The sequence below is a fragment of the Echinops telfairi genome, unplaced genomic scaffold (assembly GCF_000313985.2).
Source record: "Echinops telfairi isolate 266 unplaced genomic scaffold, ASM31398v2 ScPeMD7_44;HRSCAF=162, whole genome shotgun sequence".
NCBI classification, from domain to species: domain Eukaryota; kingdom Metazoa; phylum Chordata; class Mammalia; order Afrosoricida; family Tenrecidae; genus Echinops; species Echinops telfairi.
This window is the reverse complement of record NW_022103942.1, coordinates 7,243,951-7,263,237: the sequence shown is the minus strand read 5'-3', so window position 1 is coordinate 7,263,237 and position 19,287 is coordinate 7,243,951. Positions and strand designations below refer to the sequence as shown.

Sequence of the window (19,287 nt, the reverse complement as noted above, 5' to 3'; positions counted from 1 at the left end):
CCAAAACCAAACTCACTGCAATCAAGGAGATGCCAACTCTTGACAACCCTACAGGACAGGGTAGAACTGCCCCATAGACTGTAACTATTTACTGAAGTAGAAAATTCCATCTTTTTCCCACAAAACCGCTACTAGTTCTGAACTGCTGACCTTGCAGATCACAGCCCAACACATAATCACTACACACCAGGGCTCCTGGTTTTGGTAATAGGTTTTGGGCATTGCCAAGTGGTTACGGGAAGGGTCCCTGGAACTACAGAAGGGTCGTTGTTATTGTTGCGGCCTATCAGCTGTATGACCTTATCAACTTCTCATCTGACAAAGCTATTCAGAGGATCAAATGAGTTAATCCATGAGAAGCATTCCATAGTGTATGGCACAGAACTTAAAAAAAATAATTAGATGTTATTATAGCTCTCATTGTGAATTTTAGTTTCACTTATGTCACAGGAGTGGCAGCTATGGCTAAGGCATTGGACTTGAAATACAATGGGGTCTTCCCACACAGGTTCAAACCCTGCTCACTGCAGAAGTGGACACTTGTAATTTGAGCCTGGTGACAGCGCAGGTTACATGTTGGGCTGCACACTACAAGGGCAGCAATTTAAAACGCCAAGCCACTCTTCAGTAGAAAGCTAAGGCTGTTTACTCCTATGAAGATTTAGTCAGGGAAACCCACAGGGGCAGTTCTACTCTGTCCTACAGAGTAGATATGAGTCCAGTAGCTCAATGACAATGAGTTTACTGTTTTGTTGTTGTTAAGATCTCTGAAAGGCTCCATGGTAGCACTGTTGGGTAAGTAGTCAAATGCTAATCGCATGGTCAGTGGTTCAAACAGAATGCACTCCATGGGAGAAGAATGAGGCTATCTGTTCTTATAAAGATTCATATCCTTGAAAATTCTATATAGGATCACTGAGTCAGAATCGACCCAGTGGTAGTTGGATAAGGGCCTTGGATGGTGTGCCCTTGACTATTAACCTATAGGTTGGCACTTTAAACCCACCCAGCACAGCCACAGAAGAAAGGCCTAATGGTCTCCTTCCCTAAAGATTATAGTGAAGAACACTCTTTGAAACAGTTCTATTCATTGACATTGCTAATTCTGGTATCTACCAGGTGCTATTCTAGGCACTGATAAGTCAGAGTTCAATAAGACAGGTAAGGTCTATTCTCCTGGATCCTGTTTGTTTGTTTAATGAGGGAAGGTAGGCAATAAAAAGTAAATATTAGTAAAACCTGTGTAAGGCAGAACCCTGTCTGAGAAGGAAAGTGTAAATATTTCCCATTAAACAGAGAATGACAGAAAAGTAATGTCTAACTGCAACATATCAAAACTTGTAAGACCCAGACGGAGAAGGCAAGCCCATCCGATTTCAACTATCACAGGTTGCACGGTATGAAAAAGACATTTTGGAAACTGCTAATATTCAGAATTAAATAAAATAGGTCTGAATAATCTTGGTAACTGTGTCTTTTGGATAGAATCTTTGGGGATTTACCTTAGGAAGGTGACATTTGGGCTAGGTATTTCATCTGGTAATATCTCTGTGTACAGTTGCCATTTAGGATGCTGAACACAGGTGTCTGTGGTATGCCCCTACAATGTTGAAGTTCATTGGCCTTGTAAACTTCTCTCATACAATCCTCAGCTATGTTTCTATCACCCAGGTCCTATTTTCCATCTACTATCATTTCCTCTGTGTTTCCAACCTTTGCATTTCAATCTCTAGTAATTAGCGATGCATCTTTGTTGAGTGTTTGACCAATTTCAAACTGAAGTACTTCGTACAATTCATCGATTTCTTTACCATTCTCTTAAATGGTTGGTGCATCAATTTAAATAGTAGTTATATTAACTGGATACCTGTTGATGCCAAAAAGAAACAAGTTCAAGTACAAATGATGAGTAGGTGTTTATTATACTTGTTTGAGTTTCTAAGAATAGATCGAGGCTAGGTGTATGACTGTAAATTTGAGAGCCATCATGATATAACCCATTATCATCATGTCTATTCTGATTCATAATGGCCCTGAAGGACAGTAGAAGGTCAGGTTTCTATGACTGATGATGTATACAGAAGGAGACTGCCACATCTTTCTTCAGAAAAATAACCTGGAGTTCAAATTGCCAAACCAAAATCAAACAAAGTCTATCTAGACTCATAGTAACCCTGTGGAAGAGAACAGACTGAGTTTCCAAGCCTGTAAATCTTTAAAGGAGCTGATAGTTTTAGGCAGCCTCATCTTTGTCCCTTGAAGTGGTTGGTGGGCTTGAACCATTCACCCTGCTGCTAGCAGCTTCATTGCAACCTGCTATGCTACCAGTGCTCCTACAGAAACTAAAGGCAGTGTTTAAATGTTTCGGATGTTACCAAGATATGTAAATGACATGGGAGTGAATATTGATTGGATTTCACATTTTTTATTGTAATAATACCAGTGCAAAAATAATGTAAGTAAAAACCAAACCAGCCCACTGCTGTCAAGTTGATTTATAATGATTTATAATGACCTATTCAGACAGAGCAGAACTGCTACTTAGGATTTCTCAGATTGTAAATATTTTTGTAAGCAGTCAGCCTCATATGTCTATTGAGGAGAAGCTGATGGATTTGACCAGCCAACCTAGAGATCAGCCAAACATTTAACCCACTGTGCCATCAGGGCTCCTTTAATAGAGGGAGAGCCATATCGTAAATTGTCAAGTCCTATACAAATTCAAGTTAATTGTGGTGTAATTGTTGATAATACTAGATCATAATATTGGAAATGTGAGGGTTGAGTTTTAATGATTTTGATCTCAATCACAATGCTCACTAATCATGTAATTTTGGTTGCAGCATTTTGGTTGCATATACAAAAAATTAATTGACTCAAACAAAAACAAAATTCCTGAATAAACCAGAGTGCTTGAAAAGGAACAGTGCTGCTCAGTTGCTTTCCCTCCGCAGTCTCAAGTAGAATTTGGTGACATGCATGCAATTGGGAAAGATTACAGTGGTAACGCAGGCCGTGTATCCGTTTTACAACTTTGATGATAAGTGAACGACTTAGAGATTGGGTTGCTTTCTATTTGTTATTTCTAAGATAAACTGTTCCCAGAAAATTTTTCAAATTTTCTCACTTTGTTATGCAGACAGAATTTCTAAAATTAGCTTTTGTCTTATGAGAACAAATTTATGAAATTGTGTATTGCTTAAAGGACATTTTTGAACCCGTGAATAGTTATGTTATAATAAATGAGCAACACAGTTTTTGCCTTTTTTGTTACTTTTGGCTTTCTCTCTGTGCTGTGCAGATGTTGAGCTTCCTGAAGTACACAAACAGTTTCGTACTTTGCAATGCAAATTGATTACAAGTAAGTGACCTTTGCAAAGCGTTTCTGCCTAGCAAGTCTCTAGCATGAGTCTGTTTCATTTAGGAAAAAACAGCCAGAAAACATTTCTGCCTTTCATTCTGTGTTAAGAAATAAGGAGTATTGTCTTATTTCTGCAATACATAAACAGAATGTTTAACATTTCGTTTAAAAGGGAAAAATGTATAATGATAAGCTGAATGTAAAATGAAAATGTACATAAAGCATGAGGTACTAGGTAACCATTATTTTTCTTTTCCTATAAAGACAATCGACAACCTAGCCCACTGCCATAGAGTTGATTCCAACTCATAGCGACCCAATATAGGGCTTCTGAGTCTTTGTAAATTATTTCAGGGGCAGACTGCGACATCTTTTTCCTGCAGAACATCTAGTGGGTTTGATCTCTAGACCTTCTGGTTAATAGTCTAATGCTTGCCAGACAGTGATACCAGGGCACCTAAAACACTATAGTTTGTTTAAAAAAAAACAAGCAAACAAACAAAATAACATGAACTCTTTCATATCTTTTGACACCGAAATGGCTGCCAGGGTTGAAAGAGTTCATCCCGCTTATTCACAGGGAAGAGGTTGTTGCGTTGTTAGTGTGAATGCTAATACTTATGCATCATTACTGGAGCATTGGTAAGGGGCATCTCATTTTTGAAATCAGGATATATTGCATAAGTGTCAGCTGTAAAGTAATTATCCAGAAATGGTCTGATTTCCCCATTGAATTCCATTGTAAAACTAGAGTTGTGTGCCCATGGAAAACAAACTTGAACCCTTGGTTACAATAAAATACACTGAAGAATTCAGAAACCCTTATACAATCAAGTATTTCAAGTCACAATTATCAGTGCCTGGTAACAGTGTATCACCACAAAAGAGGAATACTATATTGGATCTTAAAATAGTATGCCCCAAACTGTGCTATTATTCTTTGAAAATTCCATGTCTACTGCTGTTTCCAACTAAAGAAATTTGACTTCTGTGATCATTATTGAGATTTTAATGGAATTGCTTTTAAATTGAAAATATTGACTTGGTTCCTTTCATTAGCTATTCATAGTTAACCAGTTTAATATTTTCTGAAGCAGTCTTGTCAGTTAACATTCAAATGTTGTTAGTCATGTTAGAAAGAGACCAGAAAGCGAACGCTTCTAATACTTACATCTGAGTTGTTGGAAATGTCAATTGATTTCTGTTTCTATATTTTTAAACTGCTTATAAAGATCATTATATATCTTCTACAATCCAGAAAAAAGGACGAGTTTGCTTAGTAAGTATAGATATACATATAGTGAGATGTCATTAGTAAAACACACCTATATATCAGGGTTGTTTTATGCTTTAGTAGTTGGATGGGATGGTTCATTTTATGTGCCAACTTCACTAGGCGAGCGTATCCACTTTTTTATTTAATCAAACATGTATGTAGGTGTTACTGTGTAGATATTTGTAGATGTGTTTAGCACATACAATTATTTGCCTTTAAAAGATCCAGACTATGCACTATGGCATGGATGGGGTTTAAAAGGTCTTGACAATACAAACTGATGATTTTCAGATTTGGGTATAATTGTGGATATATTTAAGAGTCCTGGTGGCATAGTAATTTCAGGTTGGACTGCTAATCACAAGGTCAGTAGTTCGAATCCACCAGCCAGCTCCAAGGGAGACAGATAAAGCTTTCTAATCCCATAAAGTGTTACCATCTTGGGAACTCACACGTGCACTTCTACCCTGTTCTGTAAGGTTGCTATGGCAGTAAGTTTGGAGTGAATATTTTTACATACAAATGTGTATATGTTACCAAAAAACCAAAAGCATTGCCATTGGGTCAACTGTGATGTACATACTACTAGTATACTCATATAATAGAGCACATAGGGATCATAGTTACAGAAAATGCATAGGCACTGGAGCAGAACTAGTGCACTTGAAAGCAATATCTAGGTTTATTGGCAAATACAGTCCATTATAGATGTTTTACATCCAAGATTAGTGAGTAGCATCTGTGGTCTTAAAAGTTTACAACAGCCACCTAGGAAGCAACTACTGATCCCTTCCCACCTGAAGCAAAGAAGAATGAAGAAACTGAAAACTCAAGTAAGCAATGAGTCCAAAGGACTACTGGCCAACCTGCACCACAGCCACCTGTAACCTGAAACCAGAAGAACTAGTTGGTTCCTGGCTACCACTACCACCTACTCTGACCCGGACCACAATAGAAAGCCACATTAGAAAGAGTAAAAAATGTTGAACAAAATGTTTTAAGAAAAGGTCAGACTCCTGATCTGAAAGAGACAGGAGGAACCCCTGAGACTACTGCCTTAAGATAATTTTCTAACTGAAACTGAAGACATTCGTTACCTTGCAGGCAAATAATAGTTATATCCCATTGAGTGGGCTCCAACCCATAGTGAGTAATACTACACACAACAGAGTAAAACACCGGGCCATCCTCACAATTGTACCTATATCTGCACCCATTGATGCAGCCACTGTGTCCATCCATCTTGTTTAGGGCCTTCATCTTTTTTGACACCAGTCCATTGTACCAAACATGATGTCCTTCTTCAGGGACTGGTCTCTCCTGACAAAATGTCTAAAGTACCTAAGATGAAATCTTGCCATCCTTGCCTCTGAGGAGCACTCTGGCCTAACGACTTCCAATACAGATCAGTTTGTCCAGTTAGCAGTCCATGGTACTTTATTCTGAAGCACCACAATTCAAATGCATGCATTCTTTTTCGGTCTTCCTTATTCTATGTCCAACTTTTACATACATATGAGACAATGGAGAATATTATTAGTCCTCAAAATAAAGTATTGCTCTTCAGTACTCTAAAGAACTTTTGTACAGCAGATTTATCTAATGCAATACGTTTTTTGATCTCTTGACTGCTGCTCCCATAAGCATTGATTGTGGATTCAAATAAGGCAAAATCCTTGAAAATTTCAACCTTTTCTCCATTTATCATGAGGTTACCAATTGGTCCAGTTGTGGGAATTTTGGTCTTCCTTACATTGAGTTGTAATCCATATTTAAGGCTGCAATCCTTGTAATTCATCAGCAAGTGCTTAAATTCTTCTTCACTTTCAGCAAGCAAGGTTGTATCATCTTCATGTTGCAGATTATTAATAAGAGTTCCCTTAATCCTGATGCTGTTCATCTTCTCTGGTGATTTGTTCAGCATACAAATTGAACAAGTGTGGTGAGAAGATACAACCTTGATGCACACCTTTCCTGATTTTAAACCATGCAGTATTCCCTTGTTATATTTGAATAACTGCCTCTTGATCCATGTACAAGTTCTGAATGAGCACAATGAAGTGTTCTGGAATTCCCATCCTTCTCATAGTTATCCATAGTTTATTATGGTCCACACAGCCAAATGCCTTTGAAGAAGCAATGATGCACAAGTAAACATCTAACTAGTATTCTATGCTTTTATCCCAGATCCACTGGACATCCCTAATGATACCCTCATTCCACCTCCTCTTCTGAAGCCAGCCTTCCTTTCTGACAGTTCCACGTCAGTGTACTGCTGCAACAGTTGATGGATGATCTTAAGCAAATTTTTACTTTTGTGTAATATCAATGATATTGTTCTGTAGTTTGAGCATTGTGTTGGATTACCTTTCTTTGGAATGGGCACTAATATGGATCTCTTTCAATCAGTTGGCCAAGCAGCTGTCTCCAAATTATTTGGCATGGGCAACTGAGTACATTCAATACTTCTTTAGCTTTCTAAAATATTTCAATGAGTATTTGATCAATTCCTGGAGCCTTGTTTTTTGGTTATTACATTCAGTGCAATTTGAATTTCTTCCTTCGGCACCATTGGTTTTTGCTTATATGCTACCTCCTGAAATGGTGGACTGTTGACTAGTTTTTGCTTTGTTTTGTTTATACAGTGACTCTGAGTATTCTTTCCATCTACTCTTGATGCTTACTGCATCACTCAATATTTTGCCTAGAGAATCTTTCAAAATTGCAATTAAAGGCTTGAATTTTTTCATGATTTTTTTTCCTTTCACATATGCTGAGTGTGTTCTTCAATTTTTTTTCTAAACAAAGAAATTCTTGCAAATTGAGAATAGGTCTAGAGTAAATCCTACCCCATTTCAGACTGTTGACCCTACAAACTTTAATTTGCCAAGCACCACAACTGAGTGAGCCAGTTACTAAAGATAAGTCTCTCTTGGTTCTGTGTCTTGGGCGAACACTTATAAATGCAGCATGGTAATTATTGTTTTAACTGTCATCACTCATTTGTTAAAAATTCTACAACTATTTGATGAATTCATAGAGATAATTACTTCTACTTAATTTTCTAAGACAGTACTATTTCAAATGAGGTCCCTCGAACAGCAGAGTGGAGACTATTCATGGCCACCTATCTATATATCTGGAGTCCTTGAGTGACACAAGGTTAAACATTGGTCCTCTAACCCAAAGATTAACAGTTCAAGTCTACTTAGAGGGACCTCAGGAGAAATGCCTGGTGATCTACTTCCACAAGATCAACTCTTGAAAACATCATGTAAAACAGTGTTACTCTGACACATACAGGGTCACTATGAGTCAGAACTGACTCAATGGCAACTGATTTGTTATATGTACATGTATATAGACTATTTATACCCGGTACACACAGAGAAAAATATATTTATTGATATATATTCTAAGTTTTTTTCATATTATTTTCTTCTTCCTTGCTTTTTCATTAAGATATGATTTGATTTGGGGTTGGTATATATATATGTTTTTATTTAGCAAACATTCTAGGTATTCTTATCTGTATAATCCTACGTTAAATATATGTGCTGAGTATATATATGTTCAATTTTATTAACCAATCTTACTATAAGATATAATTGCTTAAATTATATTAAAATTCAATCTTAATATCTAGTGATTGTCTTTGCAATATTATTGGATTATCTTCCTTAACACGAAGCTACAGCTTTACAAAGAGCGCCAGAGACCAATATGACAAACTCTTCACCATGTACAACAACATGCTAAAGCTCTATGAGAATCTCGGAGAATATTTCATTTTTGACTCTAAGACAGTGGACATAGAAGAGTTTTTTGGTGATCTCAGCAACTTCCGAACTTTGTTTTTGGTGAGTAATACATCTCAAAGCTTACAAAGCCTCTTGTTTTTATTTTCAAATAACTTCTTCTATTGGCATTTTGTGCACCTATTGCCGATATTGATTTCATGTTATAGTCTCATAACAGGAAGTGACAGATATTATATACCTATGACATGGATAGAAATTATTGGATAGCTTAGCATATAACGGGGACCTAAATTAATTATCTTCAGCTTTATGTACACATGGGAAATATCCTACTGAAATTTCATAGGAAATGAATGATTTGGCACTTAAATGACCCTGTTTTTTTTTTAACCCAGCATAATATCTGAGTTCCTCCTACCTTAAAAAAGATTCAAAACCATCCTTTATTTAATACATTAAAATGCTGTGATTGATTTATGAACAAGTTTCTTTTATAGCTGAAATGAGAAAATGTCATTGACTTGGGCTAAGTAAATGACCTTGAAAGCCTCAAGTTTCTTTTAATATGCAGGCTCTTGTTTTAAACTATTACTCTTGGGAATAACAGTAAATATCAGCATTAATTAGAGGTGACGGAATCAGGGTTTAAGTTATGATCCTAGAGGGAATAAAAGGCTTTTCTGTAAAATACTGTGGAAATACCTCTCTGCATCCACAGACGGAACAGAAGGAAGAGCACAGGCTCTGATTATAATAGTAACAGAGAAGTGTGCAAACAGGCGATAGGAAACAGGTACAGGTCCATAGATTGCAAAGCAGGAACTCTAGCAATTATCCTCAGCAGGGAAGACCAATTAACCAACCAATTAGTTACAATTTGAGGTCTATTTCTATTCCCAAAGTAGTTATTTGTTAAATAAGACTCCTTCAATAGTGTTGCTCCATGAAATAATTATGATTTTGGTATGAATTTCACCCTTTTGGAAAAGCAGTTATGTTTGTGGAAAGCAGATTGCCTTTGCCTGCTTGCATAGGCCATATAACCCACAGCACAACACTGTGGTTAAAGAAACAGCATTAGTCATCGAAGGGACATCAAAAAGTTCACCCCATCCCACTTTTCAGCTGTGATATTAGCTAATTTGGGTCTTTGGTCTTTATCCTTTACTTTTTGAACTTTGAGCTGTGCAATAAGCAGTGTAATGTCTTCAACCAGAATTGGGAAGAAGGCTAAGCAAAAATAGTCAAACCTTCAAAATTTAAATGGTAGAAATATGATTTGAACACTTGGATTCACTTTGTTTTTAATGGTGACACATTAACCTTGTAAGGTCAACAAATTATTATTATTATTACCATCAATGTGTATCGGTGGGTAGACCTTTTAAAATAATTCAATATTATCAATCGTTGTTAAAAAGCACCTGCTTCTAACAAGGGTTTGAGTCCTAAGATACTACCTGTCATGTCACATGCCCATAGTAGTATAGGATGCAATTCTTCCAAGCTGCAACATTTCTGGAATAATTCCAATATGATGCCTTCTATGTGTGAATAGTAGGTGCATAGAAGATTTGCTGAAGGACTGTAGTCTTATGAACTATTGGAGTATTAGTGCTGCTGTAACAGAAATGCCACAGATGCGTGGTGTTCAGGAACAGAAATTTATTTTCTCATAGTGCATTAGGGTAGAAGTCTGAATTCTGGAGACCTGCTGTCGGAGAAAGCTCTCTCTTCTTCTACTCTGTTACCCCAATGTTCCTAAGCAATCTTTATGTAGCATGTCTTCTCAGTTTGGCCTTGCTCCTTTTATATCTCAGAAGTGTTGGATTTAAAGCATCCCCTAAGCTAGTAGGCCTCATTACATAACACATTTCCAAATGGATTACCCCTACATGTATAGGTGTGACAAGTCCAACACATGGTTTTGAGGGACACAATTTAATACATAAGAGCATCTCAACCATATCCTGTGTAAAAACTGCGAAAACATCTTCCTTGTTAAGAAAAGCAAATGCCCTACCCTGGTGCTGCCATTAACAAGATGTATGTGATTTTAGGTTAGTCATTTGATCCATTCTATCTGGGTATCTGGGTTAGGCCAGGCTGACTAGAGAAACCTTGGGAGTGGGGTACTTGAGAAACCAATCATGAAGATGAAGAGTGGATGCTTGTTTGGCCTCTGCCTCATGGGAGTTTTTCTTCTTTGACTAGCCAGAGGTCAGATATGGCCTTACAGTTTACTAGGCTGTTTTCTGGAAAGAATGTGGGAATTTAAAGTTTTGATTTCTAGAAATTGTCTTTGGTTAATCCTGTCTGAATTTGTGAAAATTATTGTGATAAATGTGAATCTTGAGCTCGGGTGGCAAAATTGCCCCTTGGACCTCTCTGAGACCATGCTGCTTAGTGAAAATGGCTGACTGAGGTAAAAATGGCTGACAGAAGGTCCTGCCCTGGCTTGAGACAATGCAGCCAGAGGCCTAAGGCCATATGGGATAAGTTTAGATAAGGATTGCATTTGATTGTTTTAAGATTGAGTTTAGGATCTGACCCTAATAGGTTTATACTGTTTTCTTTTGCCTATAGTTATTGATATAATGATTAATAGAAATGATTATTGGGAAGTAAAAAAGAGAGTTTGTAAGCTCACTTGCCTTGAGCCATTAAATTGGAATTTAAATGGGTTTGGACACACCTGAAAAGACGACTTTGAAAGGATAAGCCCCACACAGTGTCTTGAGATCTCAGGACTTTTGAATTGAAGATACTTGCCTAGGGAGCTATTGACAGATCCAAGGGAGTGGGTAAGGAACCCTTTGGACTTTTGAATTTTGAACTAGTGGTTTTTGTGAGAAGCAAGAAAAAAATTCGAGCCTAGAATTCACTCTAGAAGTGAACATTAAATGGAGCCTGTGGACAGGCTGAAATGCTTGCTAGGCAACCACCTGGATCAACTTTTTGAGTGGAAGTAGGAGAAAAGCAGCAATACAGAGACTGGTTGAGTCTGGCCACTGACACCCGTAGACCTGGTTCACAGGGACTAGAGGAGAAGATGAGAGCGGGTTGACTTGTCTGAAGTTCATGACCTAGCACAAGGGGGCTAGGGTTGTTGAGAATTTATGACAGGGTTCATGGTCGAAAGGCAAGGCAACCAATGGGCACCCTGGTGAGGCTAAGTGAGGCAGCCCACATTGAGTTGACCAGAACCCAACCAGACAAAGAGAGGATTTTTGAGCCTGTGAACTAGTGCATATTGCTGCCAACTTTATACATGGCCTGTCCGGATTTTACTTTGCTTATGGAGCAGACTCACAAGGTTCCAACCGGAATGAAGATTCTTCACATCAAAGAATATGATTGTCTTAGAGCACTGGGTTAATATCAGTGGGCAATATAGAAACTGGATACCCAAAATTGGGCAGATAAAGGCATGAAGTGGCTGGCTTACAAACTTTCATTGGATTATAAGATTATGGTGTAGGTTTTACTTAACTGCAATTGTTAGGCATAGAATATTATTCTTCTCTTATAGAATATCATGTTTAAACCAGGCTTTGGCACATATTGATTTGCATGCATTTTAGTTTTATCCTGTTAGGTATAGATATGATAGTATTATTGTTTTGTTAGAAATTATGAACGGAAAAAGAGTTGTGTAAAAGTGTCAAGTTGACAAGGGGTGGTCTGTTGCAGTTGCTTAATCTCCTGTCAACTTGCGAAGGGTAGAGTCTAGATTGTCAAGCAGGTTGCAGCTTGCTAACCTCATTTGGAGGCGTGAAGGAGATAAATAGCTCACTGGAGGCCAGATACACTCTGTGCTACACATTCCTGCTGACAAGACACAGGAAGCTTAGCTGATGGACCCAGAGCCCTGGAGCTAGAGGAGCCACGTGGAGACCCATTCCAGTGCAGAGATGCTTCCACTGCCACTTGATCAACAAGACTTTCCACCCACTGGCCTGTGATCTTCCTGTATTCGGCATTATTGCATGGCTGTGTGAGTCCAAAGAGGAATTTTTGGACTGGTATCGACATACAGGGTAATATCGAACTTATGGACTTGATCTGGACGGGGTTAGGATGTTTTCTTAATATAAAATTACTCTTTTACATAAAGCTTTTTCTTCTACACAGATGAGTGTCTATGAATTTGTTTTTCTAGTCAACCAGACTAACACAATGCATTAGAAAGAACTTTATATCAAGAAATAATTATATATTGAGAAAACTTCCCAGCCCAGCCCAGCTCAAGTCCATAAGTCTAATATTAGTCACAAGCAATAATGTAGAACTCAGGCATATCATAGGCCAGTGCGTGCAAAGTCGTGTGGATCCAATGGCAGTGGAAGCATTTCCAGGGCTCTAGCAGGTCTCAGAGTGGCTTGCCAAGAGGATGGTCAAGGCAGAGAGAGAGGGCGGTGCCTATGAGAAAGCCACGCCCACAAGGAGGCACCATCAGGCTGTGACCTGATTGACAGGTTGAATACCTACACTGTTATATATCTTCAAGTTGACATGAAATTATATAATTACCACAGTATCCATGTTTTCTGTTTTTAAATAAGTATATAGAGTAATTGAGCTCGAAGAATGTAGTCGTTTTTAATCTTTTCTGAATCATGAGCAGAATTTCAGTGATGGCTGAGTGTGGTGTATTGCAATCAGGTAAGGATCTCTCTCTGTCTCTCTCTACATATGTATGTTGAGAAAGATAGATACATAGAGGTAGATGTAGATATAGATACAGATCCACTGACATCCCTGCCCATTTAGCTGGAATACTGGGAAATAATTTGTCACAGATATTTTCTATCATAAATAATTTGCCATTCTGATATTATTTTTATGTTCATTTAAATTAACACTTTGAGAACATTTTAAGATTAAGTTTCCAGACTTTCATAATAGGTTACCACATCCTGAAATAAATCCACCAATGTGAAGTACTTAACTGATGCAGTAATGGCCCGCCATGAACATACAGAGTGCTACTGCTACTATCACGTCTTTCTAAAAAGGTTTGCCTACTTGCTAGCAACTTATCAGCTGTATTAAACTTGGTTTGGACATGTAACTTGTCTGAACACTAGTTTTCTCTAAAAGGCAAGTGATAATTCTTGCCATACTGTTCATATCAAGCCATTGTAAGAATGAAATGAAAATACCTTATTATTTATACTGTGCAAGTATAGAGTATTAGTAGCTGTTCTCTATTCATCCATCATCATCATCATCATCATCATTATTATTATGAGAGTTTACTTGATTTCAGTAATGTTCTAGGCCAGAGATAAAAGGAATAGTCCCTCTCTAGCCACCAGTAGAGAAAGACAGACAGACAAATATGATAGAATTTTTAAAATGCTGTCACTGTTTGATAAGTGTTGACACAGGTGTATGCAGTGGGATAATAACACAAAGGAGAAATTTTCTAACTCTGTCAGAGGTGGCCAGAGAAGCCTCCTTAGGGAAAGTGACATTTGGGCCAAGCCTGGAAAAATCCATAGAAATATGACAAGCGCCTCTGACAAGCAGGTTTAAGGGTTTTACACCTGATCTGTAAGCCAGAGACTCCTAAATCAACATCACCAACTTAAGTCAATCATTTGTGCTCACCACGTTCCTGTTTCCTAGTGAGCTTAAAGTGATTTCACTCTCCCAAGAGAGGGAAAAACCCTGAAAGAGAGACAAAAATTGTAATCTCCAGAAGGTCCCATTTTCTTCGTACTTTTTGTATTTGGCCTCAGGGTTCTTAGTGCTAAAAGCAAATTGTACTATATAGATGGAAACAATACAATTTATCAGTAGTGCTGAGAAGAAAATAAGACTTCTGATTCATGTGCTACCAAAAATTACTTCCAAATGAGCTCAGAGTTTTATGTTGGGATATCTATTTGACATGTCTAACATAAACTAAATGTACATACCAAGAAAATCTTCTGCAGAGAGAGATCACCTCCAAAAGATATCAAAGATGAAAATGAGCACATGGGGTTGGTATTGTGGATGAAGACCTTTTTAGAAAAGCTTATCCCCTCAATTAATAAAAGAAAAATTGGGTAATCACTCTATGATGCTGCTATATTAGTTATTAATATTGTATTAATATTACTCAATAGGACAAAGATATTTAGGATAAGCATTCTTGTTTTGGCAAGAAGATATATATGATTGGAGACATTTCCACATGCTAAATTAGTACTATCTTTCTAGTTTTAGGTTCTCTTCAACTTTATCTGAGTAGTTCCAAAAGCTGCATATGAAATAGACATGATTAATTAAGGATCTGGAATTTTAAATAGAATAGTTTGTGAGTGATAATACAAATCCATATTTATATAATGTGTAAACATCATTTTTTCTCATTCCCCTTGATGCTTCAATCATGCTTCTAGTCCAAATAATTGACTGCACAAATAGTCTCTCTTTCTTTGATATGGAATATTCAAAATCAGTGAACCTTATGTTTTTCACCACCAGGCGGTATCTAGCATAGGCATAAAAATTAATTTCAGCTCTTGGGAAAGTGTGTGAGGCAAGTATTATACTTCAATAACTTTCATAGTGCCAAACAAATTACAGAAAATACTTCTTTCCTTCTCTTTTACATCTGTCAGTTTCCTGCTGCTTCTGTGTGCTTTTGTTCTGTTTTGTTTTACTTTTCAAAAGACAATATGTTAGCCAGGCATTCAATAAGCATTTGTTTTGTTTGTGTCCACATTCTATATTTCATATACTAGAAATACAAGAATAAGGCTTGGTAGAATTACTAGATTAATTGACAGGACTTAACAATAAAATGTTCCCATTATTATTTGTCTTACTAGCAGATTTCCTCTCAACAAATAATTATTTATGTGGTTGGTGTAGTGGGTTTTGTGTTTGACTGCTACAAGGTGAGCATTTTGAAACTACCATCCACTCCATGAGAGAAAGATGAGATTTTCTAATCCTATAAAAAGGTACAGTCTTGGAAACCCACAGGGACAGTTCTAACCTGTCCTATAGGGTCGCTATGAGTTGAAGTCTATTAGAGAGTTATCGTTCTTTTGACAATTGAATTTGAGCATTTAATTATTTTTTAATAAAACAGTTCTGAACAGCTCTCAGGTAAGCATTGAAATGGCCACGTGTTAGGAGGCTATGTGATATCTATTCTGTTGTATTAGTTCTACCTGGTTAGTAATCTATTGCATCCATCCATTTCTCTCCAGACTAACTATTATGGTTTTATTTCCTGGCCTCCACCCTCTCTAAATTTAACTACAATGTGACATTGATCTCCTGACTGGTACCCACCATCTACTTCCCATATGTGATTTCTAACTTCTAATCCATTTACCACATTGTAGTCAGATTTAAATTAAACACAAGTAAAGATAACTTTTCTGTGCTGGTTTAAGATTCTCAAATAGCTTCCCTTTAACTACTTGATAAGATCTAAACTATTCAATATTGTTTACATGCTGAGTTATGGCTAAAGAGCCTTAATCGAAAGTCAAATATGGACAATAGAAATTGCAGAACAAAGACTTGTGTCTCTTAGAAAGGTTTGGCTGCACCATACCAGTAGTCAATTAAAGCTCCACGGCAAATGTGTGATTGTTATTAAACCTTAATTCTCACTGAGTTGGTGGGTGCTGGTGGGTAAGTATTGTGCTGCTAATTGCAAAGTTGTAACTTCAAACCCACCAGCAGCTCCTCAGAACTAAGATCAGGCTATCTGATCCCATAAAGGTTTACAGACTCTGAAAACCTATGTAGGGTCACTATGAGCCATAAGGACTTGATGGTAGTGAGTTTGGGGATGATGTAAGGAATTAAGCCATCCTTTTATACTTATACCCAATTATTGATCTTCTTCTTTCAGTGGTGTGAACTTTTAGAATTTCAGCTTCTTTGAGAGTTCCCCATGTAGCCACGCCAGCTTATGAAGGTGCTTAAATCTGAGAAGCTCTCCCCTCTTTTAAGCCATATTCCCCTTAACAAGGCCTCAATCACATCTAAATATAACATAATTGGAAAGGTAAAGTGAGCATTTACCTGCATTTGGTTAGATTCAAAAGATTAAATTGAAAATACACAGAAAATTTCATTCATTCATTAAAGACAATATTGCCTTTAAAGACACAAAGATAAATTTTGTGCAGAAAAAAATTGTGTATATATAATCCTTAATCCACAGACTCACGTTATTTTGACACATTTGCAAATCTTCAGTTCACAAAGTACTTGACATTTCAAGGAAATGTTAGTGTAAGTATAAAAATATTGGACTTATGTAAGAAACCAAATATGTTGTTTGATAAACTAGTGTCATAATTAGTACTATAAAGATTGTTATCTAGAACTACATGATCAAAATAGCCATTAGAGCTCTTATAAATTTACGCCTCTCTGCTTTCCCAATAGAATGGTAATTACTATATGAAAATGACTTGTGGCCGCTAGAAGACCTCAATGTACTTTTTGAATAGTATAGATTTATTTGTAAGTAAAAGGTCTCCAGGTTTCATCCCCTGTGAATTCAGTTGGGGGACAAGATGGGGGTCAATTTAGTAACTTTGGCTGTTCATACCCACCAGTGGCTCTTGGTGATCTGGTCTTATAAAGATTACAGTTTAGGAAATCCTATGCGATAACAGGCGTCCTGTTGGCACAGTGGGTACACACTGGGCAACTAACTTCCAGATAAGCAGTTTGAAGCCCCCAGCCTCTTGTGGGGAGAAAGATGGTACTTTCTCCTCCCAGAAAGAGGTACAGACAGTCTCAGAAATCCCCAGGGCCAACTCTGCCTAGGCCTGTAGGGTTGCTCTGAGTCAGCACCGACTCGATGGCTATGAATTTTGACTTATGTTTAGGGGACAGCTGTACTCTGTCACCTGGGGTCATTCTGAGTTGAAATTAACTTGGCAGCACACAAGCATATTTGATAAGTGCCTATTATGCAAAGCTGATGGGAATACTTTTTTAAAAAGACAACAACAACAACAACAAACAGTGCCTTCCAGTGAATCTCTCACTCAGGACACCCCCGTGTGCAGCAGACTAGAACTGTGTCTTTTCGATTTTCAAGGGACTTTTGTTTGGAGCCAAGCATGTTAATGGAATATACCATGCAAGCACCACCGCTTTGAACAAAACTAAGCCTCTGTGCTTCCTCTCCTGCTGAAATGCCAATTCCCTTCTGCTGATGGTTTTTGCTCATGAAACTGCATGGCGTTGCCCTCAATAAATATGCCTACATCCAGACGAAGGATGTAGTTTCCCAGTGCTTCAATTTTCCCACTGATTCTTGAAGTACCATAGTGTTGTTATGCTCATTGCGGAAGTACCATGTTTCACAAAACGCTTCATAAAAATAGTGTATTCCTTCTGATCCAGTTTGCCTTGGAGGCTTTGAAACATTTCAAAAGTCCCCCAGACCAGAAAACTCGAACTCACTGCCATCTACTGTATGCCAGCGCATAGAGACGCTAGATGACAGAGTAGAAATGCCCTTGTGGGTTGCCCAGACAGTCACTGTTTGCAGGAGTAGAAAGCTGTCTTTTTCCTATGAATCAGCTAGTGGTTTCAAACTGCTGACCTTGTGGATCACAGCCCAAAGGCATAAGCACTGCACCACCATAAAATGCTCAGTTGTCTACTAGCCCTCCTTTTTTTAAAAATCATTTTATTAGGGGCTCATACAACTCTTATCACAATCCATACATACATCAATTGTGTAAAGCGCATCTGTACATTCATTGCCCTCATCATTCTCAAAACATTCCCTCTCCACTTAAGCCCCGGGCATTGGGTCCTCATTTCCCCCCTTCATTTTCGCTCCCCCCTCCCTCATTAGCCCTTGATAATTTATAAATTGTTATTTTGTCATATCTTGCCCTGTCCGACATCTCCCTTCACAACTTTTCGGTTGTCCGTCCCCCAGGGAGGAGCCCTCGTTTTATCAGGCATGTATCTTGTTTATCCTAGAAGCCCAGAATAAATGAAGTTTCAGCATCAATCCTTTCATGCAGATAGAATCCTAAGGGCCCATCAACTCCCTCTATTTAATCACACACACCCAGATAATTCCCTTTGAGTTCAGCTGGGACCACCCTGGCTACATAGCCTTAGGCTTATTTTGATCTATTCCAACCCTTTGAAAATAGGTGAGCCATGTAAAATATATGGTAACTCTATTAAGCAGAATATTTGACCAGAATACCTCATTCCCCAGCTGTGCCACAGAGCAGCCTTTAACATATTATACAGACATCATTGAATTCTTCTTTCGAAAAAAAAATGTTACCTATCAAATGTTGTATTCGGTGTGACTGTTTACTTTGGGCCAGAAGTAGATGTCCTAGTTTTCTGATATAATTGTTCCTTGTACAAAAAAGCGAAATATTATATCATAAGGAACTAAAGGAATATGTGATAATGGCCTACATAGTTTAAATAAAATTCAAATTCCCCAACCCTGTTTGATAAAAAAGGTCTACTCATATGAATGGTTTTAAAATATATATTAATTTTAGAATATTATTATAAAATTTAAAAGTACCAAGAATGTTTCTAAAAATACTTGGTAAGCTGGATATTCCTCTTTAAAATTCTAAGGCAGAGGAATACTTATTAATGAAAATAATAGCAAAATCAATTCAAAGTCTCCTTTTGTTTTTAAAGTCTACTAAGAATCAGAAAATAAAATGCAATATCTTTGCCAGGGAAGTATTCTTCTAAAGCAGTTATTATTGAGTTTATCCAGACACCAGGAAGTAGGAAAGCTATAAGATAAGCAATATGGGGTAAAACCCATCCTTTTCCACTAACCTTGACACTGGCCAAAGCTACAGATTGTTAGGAAAGCATACATCCTATCGCACAAGAACAAAGATCCCTAC

At 37.6% G+C, this 19,287-nt stretch overlaps 1 protein-coding gene across 2 annotated transcripts in view; it reads left to right on the top strand.

Annotated features, from left to right (window-relative positions):
* The window catches only part of DIAPH2 (diaphanous related formin 2), a 982,643-nt gene that overhangs the window by 680,563 nt on the left and 282,793 nt on the right, over nucleotides 1-19,287 (top strand). For both annotated transcript variants that reach the window (XM_045290573.1, XM_045290572.1), the window contains one exon: nucleotides 8,333-8,497. In XM_045290573.1, coding sequence (XP_045146508.1) covers nucleotides 8,333-8,497 — 165 coding nt within the window. The remainder of the gene's footprint in view (nucleotides 1-8,332; nucleotides 8,498-19,287) is intronic.